Source organism: Gorilla gorilla, chromosome 6 (assembly GCF_029281585.2).
Source record: "Gorilla gorilla gorilla isolate KB3781 chromosome 6, NHGRI_mGorGor1-v2.1_pri, whole genome shotgun sequence".
Lineage (NCBI taxonomy): Eukaryota > Metazoa > Chordata > Mammalia > Primates > Hominidae > Gorilla > Gorilla gorilla.
The window spans coordinates 159,227,370-159,238,206 of NC_073230.2; the positions used below are offsets into that span (position 1 = coordinate 159,227,370).

At 57.8% G+C, this 10,837-nt stretch overlaps 1 protein-coding gene and 1 long non-coding RNA gene across 8 annotated transcripts; one reads left to right on the forward strand and one right to left on the reverse strand.

The window, feature by feature from the left end:
* Nucleotides 1-285: 285 nt before the first annotated feature.
* On the reverse strand, nucleotides 286-1,410 carry LOC129534653 (uncharacterized). The gene is made up of 2 exons (XR_008681324.2): nucleotides 1,200-1,410; nucleotides 286-830 (listed from the first exon to the last, which is right to left on the reverse strand). It is a non-coding gene; the product is annotated as an uncharacterized lncRNA (long non-coding RNA).
* Nucleotides 1,043-8,296, forward strand: LOC101140790 (zinc finger and SCAN domain-containing protein 2). 7 transcript variants are annotated; one of them, XM_063708851.1, is made up of 4 exons: nucleotides 1,043-1,146; nucleotides 3,413-4,317; nucleotides 4,471-5,339; nucleotides 5,990-8,296. In XM_063708851.1, exon 2 carries the CDS (start codon nucleotides 3,441-3,443, stop codon nucleotides 4,050-4,052), a length of 612 nt encoding a protein of 203 aa, XP_063564921.1. In that variant the 5' UTR covers nucleotides 1,043-1,146; nucleotides 3,413-3,440; the 3' UTR covers nucleotides 4,053-4,317; nucleotides 4,471-5,339; nucleotides 5,990-8,296. The 7 variants fall into 7 exon arrangements, with proteins under 7 accessions (XP_063564921.1, XP_063564923.1, XP_063564922.1 ...); XM_063708853.1 differs by lacking the exon at nucleotides 1,043-1,146 and adding an exon at nucleotides 1,191-1,270; XM_063708852.1 differs by lacking the exon at nucleotides 1,043-1,146 and adding an exon at nucleotides 1,432-1,517.
* Nucleotides 8,297-10,837: the final 2,541 nt, after the last annotated feature.

A 10,837-nucleotide genomic window follows, 5' to 3' on the forward strand; every position in this document is an offset into this window, starting at 1 on the left:
AGAGGCCACAGAGAAAAAAGCCTATTTAATGTTCTTCTACTACTTGTGACTTTTGAAATAACTTTTCCTCTCAGGCCTCTGTTTTTTTGTCTGTCAAATGTACACCCTCAGGCACGTTCTCACTGGGGCCCAGGTTTTTACTTCCCTGTCGTCACACCCTATTTATGTCTGAGGGTCTCAGTCCCAGGGCGGTGCAGTGGAACACAAGCTGGGTCACGGTGCTGGGTCACGGTGCCGTGTCCCCATCTGTGCTCTGCTACTTACAGCTGTGTTGGAGGAAGCCACTCTGTGTTTCAATTTTATTTTCCCGTCTATAAAATGGGATAATACTCACACAAGCTAGGGTGCACATGGTTATTGGAAGGTTCCCACGAGATCATACATGGAAAAGGGCTTTGTAAAAGGCAAAGTTATGTCCGAGTAAGGGACATTATCATTAAATGGCAGCTGGAAGCTGTAATTTGGTTCTGCCCTCTCACGCCCGCTGCTACTCCAGACGTCGTAAGTTGCTCTTTTATGGGATATCTCTGGCTTGACTGCGGGTTCCGTTCTGAGGAGGTGGGGTCAGCAGGGGCCTGATGTCTTCTTCCTTTCCCTCTGGTCACTCTAGTGATATAACCCAGGCCATATAGTCAGGCAGACTTTGGCGAAACTGTCAGCGAGGGCAGCTCCTCGATTCGGCCCCTTTGACTGTTGTCTCCAGTCCTGAAACCCTCGCCCAGGGCCGCTCCGCCGCCGGGCTCCGGCGCTCAGCCCATATCACCCGGGGAAAGGCCGGCGCCTCCGTCCGACCCTCTTTCCTGTCGCTGGGGGCGGTTTGTGGGCCTGGCCTTGGGATTAGGAAAATAGGGATGGTGCTATAACGGCCGAATGCGGGCCTCAGGGAATCCCGAAAGGGGGAATGTCTGGGTCGGCGGATCGGGGGGCTTGAGAGGGCCCGCTCCGTGGGACGTTCAGGCCCCGGAACCGGCCCCCGCATGGTCGCCGCTCCGGCCCGGGCGGGCGCAGCGCTGGCAGCCCCGTTTTCCGCCAGCCGGGCTGCCGGAGAGTTAGACCTCCCAGCCTCACGGGGCTGCTGTGCGGCTGCGACGACGCCGGCGACTGCGGCGCTGCAGCGGAGACGGAAGGCTCGGGAGGCGGCGCCATGTGAGTCCGCGCGGGGCCGCGCTGGGGCCGCGGCGGGAGGTTACCGTATTTACCGAGGCCAGAGCCGGACCCTCGGGGGCGGGTCACTGCGGGCGTGCTACCGTATTTGCCGGATCCCGCGCAGGTCCTTTCCGGGAGTGGGAGCGCCGGGACTTAATTACGTATTTATCCAGGGTTGCGTGGCTCCGCGGGGGGGCGCTGCGGCCGCGGGGGGTGGGCTGCATTCATTCCCTCTGGGAGCTGGGGCTTGCAGTCGGGCGGGGTGGGTTGCGGCAGCAGGGTGGAGGCCTACGTATTTTCGTGGGGGTGGGGTTGCGACGCAGAGTTTACCATATTTCTCCAGGGTTGCTCCGGCCGCAGAAGTTGGCAAGGTTGTGTGTAAGGTCGGGTGGGGTGGGGTCAGCTCTCCCGATTAATGCAGCTATTTGATAAGAGCAACGTCGCGGGACGCTTGCCGTCTTTATGGGGGCGGGGAGAAGGGGCGCGGGTGTCGCTGCGGGAGAGTTACCGTATTTGCGTTGAGCAGCGCAGACTGTAGAGCAAAGAGCTGCGGCCGGAGACCGGAGGAGCAGGGGCTCAGCTGGGCTGTGAGTGTGGCATGGGATGAAAGAACTTGGGGGAGAGACGGGGGGCCTTTCGGCGTGCAGGCGGGGCCTCAGTCAGGGGTATAGCTGGGGAGAGTGAGGAGGCTGCCCAGTCACAGGGCCGGGCTGAGATTGGCCAAGGGGACTTTGATGATCTGTCTTTGCAGATGTCAGTGCAGCTGCCTGTGGAAAAGACTTGTGGGTGGGGTCTCTTGCAAGTAGGACTTGTCTCCTTCCCCAGGGTCAGTTCCACCCCGGCCTCGAGGGTACGGAAGACAGAGGAGGTGGCCCTGAGACCCCACTCTGCAGATAGGTTGACTGAGGCTGGAAGTGAAGAGAGGCCTTCGGGGAGGTCCAGTGGAATATTCAGCCGGCTTCCCTGATGGGGTTGGGGAGAATGGATGAGGCAGGCCTTAGGGCCCTGCAGGAGCCCAAGTTTTGGTGGGGGTCGTGGGAGTGGTGGCAGTAGACAGTGCATCTACAGGAGAAGTGGCCCTTTGGAATGCATGGCTCTGTGACGGCTGGGATGGTGGCAGTGGGGGGTGTGTGTGTGTTTTGAGGTGTGTTTAGTTGTTGAGCAGCTAGTACATTGAAAAGGGCTTTCAACAGTGAGACAGGAGACTTAAGGCCTAGTCCAGGCTCACCTTGCTCTGTGACCTTGGCAAGTATGTTGACCTCACTGAACCTCAGTTTCCCCATCTTTAAAGTGGGGCTCAATAACCCTGCTCCGCCCCTTTCTCAGGGCTGTTGTGAGGACAATGGGAAACAATTTAAGAGGAACACAGTGTCCTGAGAAGAGGATCCTTTGGAGAACCAGCATGAAGGGAGCTGGGTTTGGGGGTGTTGGCTGGGCACTGAGGGTGCTGCTCAGCCTTGGGCCAGGCTTTGCTGTGAGGATACCAAGAGGAATCACGCCGAGACCAGTCCCCCTGGGAGCCCACACCCTGGTTCAGTGACTTGGAAACCTTTTGAACACATGCCTCATTTTGATAAACAAAGAGCTGCCGCCTTTAATGTTTAACCGAGGTCACTTTCAAGTTTACAGGGTTGTGTTTTTTTTCCTGTTTTAAGCTTCACAAAAATATCTTTAAATCACTGATAATGCCACCCTTTTCTCCAAGTTTGGGGTGCACTTCCCTACCTCCCCCTGTCCTTGAGATCTGGTTGGAGGGATAAGACATATCTAGACGAAGGTAACTGAAAATCCTAGCTGAAACTGAAACTGAAAATCCTAACTGAAACTCATCACCATCTGTCTAGTGTCTTGTGTGGCTGGCTGGCATGGTGCTAGGTGCTGGGGTTGAAAGAAGGCAGCTCTGTCCTTAGGGTGCTGGGAGTCGGGGGACAGAGGTGGCATGACTGACCCTCGTGCAGTATGATGAGTGAGAGCCACATGGTTGTGTCACACGGTGTTTAAGCCTGGGGTGGAAAGGTCAGGGAAGGCTTCTAGGAGAAGGTGCCCTTGGGAAGGGACTGGAAGGAGTGTAGGCCGTGCTTAAAAGGCAGTGGAGGAAGAACACCACCAATTCCCAGCAGGGGAACTTGAGCTTGAACAAAACGGGGCGAAAGGTGGAGGTTGTGGGAGGTGAGTGTCCCTGCCAGGGTGGGGGTTGGCTAACCCTCGGGTTCCCCGACCCCTCTCTCTCCACCCCCCACCCCCACCCCCGCTTCTGTCTCCCTAGGGACTGGTGATTGCAGCTGGAAGTGCCCATGACCGAGCTGGCGTCCTCCGGGGGCGGGTCCCCTGCGGGGGACGGGGAGGAGGGTCTGGGGGACGAGCGAGGCCTGGTCATCCACCACCCTGCAGAGGAGCAGCCCTACCGCTGCCCGCTGTGCGGCCAGACCTTCTCGCAGCAGCCCAGCCTGGTGCGGCACCAGAAGGCGCACGCCGGAGCGGGCCGCGCGGCTGCCTTCGTGTGTGCCGAGTGCGGCAAGGCCTTCAGCGTCAAGCACAACCTCGAGGTGCACCAGCGCACGCACACCGGGGAGCGGCCCTTCCCCTGCCCCGAGTGCGGCCGCTGCTTCAGCCTCAAGCAGAACCTGCTCACGCACCAGCGCATCCACAGCGGCGAGAAGCCGCACCAGTGCGCGCAGTGCGGCCGCTGCTTCCGCGAGCCGCGCTTCCTGCTCAACCACCAGCGCACCCACGCGCGCATGCCCGCGCCGCACCCGCGCCGCCCCGGCGTCTTCGGGGAGCGGCGGCCCTACTTCTGCCCCCGCTGCGGCAAGAGCTTCGCGCGCGAGGGCTCGCTCAAGACCCATCAGCGCAGCCACGGCCACGGGCCCGAGGGCCAGGCGGCCCACTTAGGACGCGTGCTATGATGCGCCCGGGGCCTGCTGCCGACGGCTGCTTCCCGCCCCGCACGTGCGTCCCCGACCCCTGGAGATGGCCCTGGGCCGCAGCTCCCTCTCTAGATGGGATCCCGGGAGAGGGGCAGCGCTGGCTTGGGCTCTTGAAGGTGTGGGCCGCCGCCAGGCTCCGGCCGCCCGCTCGCGTTCCTCCCTCGGGACCCTCTGGCTGGCTGCGCACAGCTGCTTCCGGCTCCTGCCATGGTTCTCCTTCTCTGGCCCATCCGGCCTAGAGCAGGTGAGACCTGCGGGGCTGGCCAGAGCTCCTCTCAGGGCTGGGAGTGGTGGGGGTGGAGTGGGTGGTGTTGATTCTTGATGGCAGGTGGGGCGGTCTGGGTACCGGGCTGTAGGTTTCTCTGTGATGAGCTGCTTACCGGATCTTCATCCCCAGAATGTCAGAGTTGAAAGAGACTTGGAGAGGCCACTTTCCACGATCCCCACGCCCAACCTCAGCCCCCAGGCCTCCTGGCTCCTGTACACACTCTCTGCTGTCCTTGAGATGTCATTTCACTTCATGTTTCAGTTTGCTCATCTGTAAGTTGGGGATATAGATGAGGGACTCTTCCTCGCTGGGACATATTGCAGCTACTGGATGAGAGAGGGTGAGGTCACTGGTGCACAGAGCCTTAGTTGATTCTGCCACACCATGTGCCACTGACTGTGCCGGGCTGGGCTCTCCCAGAGACACACATGAGGACCGCAGGCCCTGTCACGGGGTGCTCACACTCGGTGTGTGACGCGGGGCCAACCTACAAAGTGCTCTGGGGTGAGACCGAGGAGGGTGACTGGTTTCTCTTCGTCACCCAGGGGAGTTTGATGGCTTTGAACCAGGTCATGGGGACAAATAAAATTGTTCTAGGAAGAGCAAGTGTGTAGAAGGGTGTTTTCAAGAGGGGGGGGTGGTCCTGATAGTTCAGTGACTGTCTCCAGGTGTCCCAAGGGGAGGTTTGCCCTACAAAGGACTTCGTGGTCAGGGGGTGGGGACACTGAGATTTTTAATGAGATGAGTGCTATGATCTCAGACTTATGCTTTAGGAGGAGAATCAGAGGCACTGTGAGGACAGACTGATGTGGGAAGAGCTGGAGCCTCGAGGGGCTTGGGTCATCTGGGCAAGAGAACATAAGGCCCCCAGCTAAGAGGCCTGGCCAAGGTCTGGCAGTGAGAAAGGGGGCAGCCAGGACTCTGCTCCAGGACCTCTGGTTCCAAGCTGGCGCTCTGAGGCACGGGCCTCTTCAGCCTTTTGGCAGATGAGGAAACAGGTTTGCCAAGCTTGCCTACACCACAGTTGGTACTTAGGGGCACAACGGGTGGAAGCCAGGGCTTTGTTTTGGATTCTGAATCCCAGAACCTTTTAGCTTCACTGCTTAAAAAGTGGACGATGGAGCAGGGAGGATTTGGGGCCATGTGATAGGAGCTGGGGCAGGGGTGTTGGGGTAGTACGGGTGTTTGAAGGGGACATGGCATCCCTGGGAGTGGTTTGGGAGGAAGGGAGCTGGGGCTTCGAGGGGACCTGCACATTCAGTCCTGTGCTGGGTGCTGGAGACTCGTCCCTCCCCACTGCCCCCTCTGCCTGTCCTCAGTGCTATGTGGCTATGGCTCCTCGGAGACTGTCCTCTGCCTACCACTCCCAGGTGCTGTAGACTAGCATTGGTGGCAAAGATGAAATTAAACAGGGACTTGGGACACCTGGAGTCAGTCACCAAAATGCCCTGAACCCAAGGTGTCTCATCTGTAAATGGGATTCGTAATCCTTGCAGTGCTTGGTAGGGGACAAAGAGGATTCATTCAAACCCTAGGACAGATTCAGGGTAGGCCAGCTGATCGCTCCCTCCTAGCCCCAGAGGGGTGGCTGGGCAGGGCCATGTCACGGCTCCACACCTGATCTTGATCTCTTTGTTTCTGTGGACAGTTGCAGAGTGGGCAGGATCTTACGACCCGATAAGTGCAGAACCCATCTGGACACGGAAACCAGGAATGGGGTTCCATGGAGGCCTGGCTGGCACTGCACCCGGGCATGAGGACACATCCAGTAAGAAGACCTGCCTCAAGAGGTGCACTGCGGTGACCAGTGGAGGTGACTGGTTGGAGCCTGGAATTGGAAGCAGATTCCAAGCTCTGGTGGACAAACTCTCCAGGCCTGGTGGGAATCACAGCTGGGGCAGACCTCATCCTGGCTGCCTGGCCACAGGCCCCCACTCTCTGCCACTGGTGGTAGGATGATGCCTGTGTGGAGAGCTGGCTTCTCTGCTCCCGCCTGGTCCACCACTTGGCTAGAGTTCAGAGACAGGAAGTGATTGGTCTAAGCTAACACAGCAAGTTGGTGGCAGACCTAGTTCTAGAGGCAAAACCTTCTTCCAGATGTGAATGAAACCTACAGGCTTCATTTTCCTTTCTGAGCAGTGCTTCTTAGCTCTTTGGAGACACGAAGCCCTTGGAAAATCTGATGAAGGCTACGGACCTTCCCTAGGAAAACAGATAACTGGCGTAGACTCAAAAACCCCAAGCAATTTCAGGAGCCACTGGACTCCCTGAATGAAACCCATCCCTGGACTCCAGGCTAAGAACCTCAGCCCTGGGGACTTCACCTGCTGCCCTTTCCTTACCTGTCACACATTGAGCCCCAAGTCAAGGCCACTGTACAAGTAGTGCCCCTCCCTCCCCCTGGCCAAGCCTCCTTCCCTTGTTCAGGAATAAAGAATTCCGAGGAGACCTTTTTAGTCATTCCCTTCTCCCAGACCTAACGAATGATGCCTCAGGTTTCTGGAGCCTCATTTCCCTTCCCCAGACATTGGCAGAGGTCCCTTGGGCTAGATTTTCTCTTCTGGTTTTGTTTCTTCTTCTGCCTGACTGGCCGCTGGCTTCCACAAAGGAGCCCTTTGCTCCTGGCCTGGGCTCTGATTTCACTGTGTGGTCTCAGGGGAAGCTGGACTGCTGTGGACGCTGGTGGGAACTTGAGTCTGGTCTGAGTCTGCCCCAGGGAGAAAGAATCCTGCTTCCACCAACCAAGCCCAGTCAGCGGTACCTCCCAACTGGCCAAGTGTTCAGCCCAGTGGGCTGGGGAGGAAGAGGATGAGGGCCTTGCTCGTGGTGCCTGTGGCTCTGGGCAGGGTAAGAGGTCAGTGGAGGAGCTTTCTGTGTGTTCTCTGAGTATGCAGCAGTGCAGTTGAAGGGAACAGGGCCCAGGCAGGCAGCAGGGTGAGGACTCCTCCCATCTTCACACCTGAACCAGTCAGCCTGGAAGCTACAAGTTCTCACTTCCCCAGAATGAACATCAGAAAAGGCAAAACTGACCAGGGCTGGGATGGGTTTGGGTCAGCGTGGTTGGAGGGCAGCCTGTGGATCCCTGCACTGGAGTCTTGCTGTCTTCGATGCAGGTTGGATCATACATTCTTACCTCCTACTGTATGCCTCACCCTGGAATAGCAGAATGCTCAGGGGGAGATCCGAGAATGAGAAGGTGCTCCCAGCCCGAGGAGCTTCCAATCTGGCTCTGATCCTTGGCCGACCTAGAGGAAACCTCCACACACGCCCCTTCTGTGCTAATGGTGCAGTTTGTGTCCCCCTCTGCCCATCACTGTGCTGTGCTTGTTCCTGCCTCTGTGCCTTCCCCTATACTGCTCGGACATGTCCCCTTTCCTCTCCTCTACCCAGCTAAGCCCTTCTGATCCATGGGGCCTGGCTTCCCAAACCACCCAGCCCACATTCCTCCTTCCCGCTCCGAACAGGCCCTGTGTGAGCCCCTGCCCCCGAACTGCGTGCTGTCCCATGGACACTCCAGTCTCTTCTGTGTGTGTCTTGAGTCCCTAACTAGACAGTTAGCTCCCTGAGGGCAAGGGACTGTCATTTCCTCTTGAGTCCTACCAGGGTCTAGCACAGGACTGGGCTCCTAACTCTCAGGAAACACTTGTCGGCTGACTGGTGCCTCAAGCGCTGGAGCTTGTCTGTGGCCGGTAATGGGCAGTGCATGTGGGGAGAGGGTATGTGAGTTAACTCAAGGGTGCCTTTTATTGGGCTGTGGGCTGGCTCCCCTGGGTCAAAAGTGGATGTCGGAGGCCTCAGGCTCTTACCTCCTTGGGGCAGTGGGAGCATCAGGGACCCCCACCCCCACCCCGGCTCTGCAGGAGTGCACGGAAGTGGTCGTCCAGCCTGGATATTTCTGCAGGTTGCTGACACCTGCGGGAGCTGACTGAGTGGAATAAATGTTCTCTCAACATCAGCTTGTGTAAGGAGTGGTCATTTGGGGCTTAGCGGGGAGCAGGGTGGTGGCCTCTGTCTCTGCCTCCATCATCTCTTGAGGAATTATGTTTCAAGGTTGCCTGGTGACCAAAGACCCTAGAAGACACACATCAGAGCCTCAGTGACAAGCTAATGTAGGCTTCTGGCACCTGCACAGTGACTGCCCTTTGCACCTGACTCACAGATATAGGGGCTGCAGCCCTTGCTGCCTGCGCAGCCCACGGTGAGGCCAGACTTGCCGAGAAGCATTGGACGGTTCCCTCAGTGCTTGAGCAGTGGACGGCTAAGAGTGCTTGAGTCAGGAGACCAGGCCCCTGTGCTGGTCTGTCTCCAATGGGAGGTCTCGGCCAGGCACATGCCTCTCCTAGGTTAGTCTCCTTCCCTGCTCCTCTTCCTCATGGCGTTGTGAGAAGCAAACAAGTAGATATGGAAAGGACGCGAGTGCACAGTGCAGCAGAGACTCTACCATTGCTCTTTGGGCCTCCCCGCCGAGTAGGACCTGGCTGCAGACCACCTCTCGTAGAGCGCTCTGGACAGCTGACCTTCTGTCCTGCCCGCCGCCGGGTGGCCGTGAGACCTGGGTAAGTAACTTCCTTCCCGTCAATGGAAGGCCTGGCTGGAGTGCGGTGGGCTCGCTTCGGCACCGTGACCCCGTGCTGCGCCCTCTGACTCTGACTTCTTCTATGGCCTCTGTCAGCCAGGAGGGTCCTGCGGGTAAGGAACTTAGGGACTGCACCTTTGAAACGTGGGTGGGTGATGTTGGGAGTGAATCAGGCAGGGTTCTGTGTTCAACTCAGATTTCAAAAAAGGAAATGATGAGCTCGTGTAAATGAAAAGTACAGTGACTCGATGGTCACACGGGCCCAGCCAGGAAGAAGAAGCTGGCAGCTCAGCCTTCTGCCTGGCAGCTTCCAGTCCTTCTCTAATGGATCTGAGACAGCGGAGGGTCCTACTCTTGTTGGCCTGAATCGGGTCGGTGCCTGTTACTAGACCTGTCTCAGTGGCCAGGGGAGTGCAGGGTTCTGAAAGGCCTTGTCACACACACACCCATGGCCGAGGGGGCTCAGCTGCACCTAGAGTCCATGTGCTGGGAGTGGGAAGGTTTTGTTCAGCAGAGGAAAGCCAGAGACGAGAAGATGGGTGGATGGACTCCAGGCAGCAGACCCACACTCTTGCTATGGGGACTGGGTGGAGGTGGAGCAGGGACAAGTCGGGCCAGCAGCGTTGGTGTCACCTGGGAGTTGTTAACGCACAATTGCAATTCCCACCCCAGACTCCAGTCAGAAACTGCATGTGCTCAAGATCCCAGGCGGACAGCATCTGCTGTCAGACCCAGCGCCACTTTGCCATTGCCCTCCAAGGAGGGCCTTTGACTCAGACATTCCATTGGCCTTGCTGCTTGCAGGGAGGACAATGACGGAGTTTCCTTTTAGGCGAGCTGGTAGAGACAAGAGGCTGCTGCCTTCCCCAGGGCCCAGATACTAGCCACCGCCACCCCCACCCTCCAGGACTGGCGCACACATCAGCGGTGCTCATCCTGACCTGGCCTGCCCAGCCTGGCTGTATAGGAATTTCCTGGAGTACAGATGCAGTACAGGAGGGAAACACTAAAGGAAGGGCCAGTCCTAGGCACAGAAGCAGGTGGCTCACACAGCATGGCTCCTCCACCCGCTGTCTGGGACCCTCCCCTGGTTCCCATCTCCACCCTCCTTAAGGCCTCCTTAGCTTTTTTTTTTTTTTTTTTTTTTGAGATGGAGTCTCACTTTGTCACCCAGGCTGGAGTGCAGTGGCACTATGTCGGCTCACTGCAACCTCTGCCTCCCGGGTTCAAGTGATTCTGCTACCTCAGCCTCCCGAGTAGCTGGGATTACAGGTACATGCTACCACACCTGGCTAATTTTTGTACTTTCAGTAGAGATGGAGTTTTTCCATGTTGGTCAGGCTGGTCTCGAACTCCTGACCTCAGGTGATTCACCTACCTCTGCCTCCCAAAGTGCTGAGATTACAGGCGTGAGCCACAGTGCCCAACCCTCCTTAACATCTGAGCCTCACCTTTCTCATCATGCCCATGGTGGAGACACCTGCTGTGATGCTCTCAGAGCCCCAGCCCAGCCACCTTCCAGCGGTTGTGAGTGTGGGTCGCTGATGGCCTACAGCTGCCCAGCCTGGGGGGCTGCCCCCTGGCAAATGACTGCCCACACAAAGGGATCAGACTGAAGCTGCTCTCCTGGGGGAACATTGCTGGCTTCTTTCTCTGCCCTGTGCTGCTTCCGGCCACTCTCCCTCTCTAGAACCCTTCCCTGACAATTCTCACCCTCCCTGCCTGAACAAGAATCCTTGTCTCAGGCTCTGCTTCTAGGATCCCCACCCTAAGGCAAGGTCTTTGAAGAACACAAGCTGAAAGCATCTTGCACACAGTAGATCATGACCTGCCCCTTTCTTTGGCAGTTCTGTGTGACACTGGTTACCTCTGGGCCTTCAGTGAGCTGCTGCTGGATGAATGGACTGGAGGTGACCATCT

Bases quoted from the DNA above. Each gene is read 5' to 3' on its own strand.
- LOC101140790 (XM_063708851.1), top strand. From the start codon at position 3,441: ATGACCGAGCTGGCGTCCTCCGGGGGCGGGTCCCCTGCGGGGGACGGG.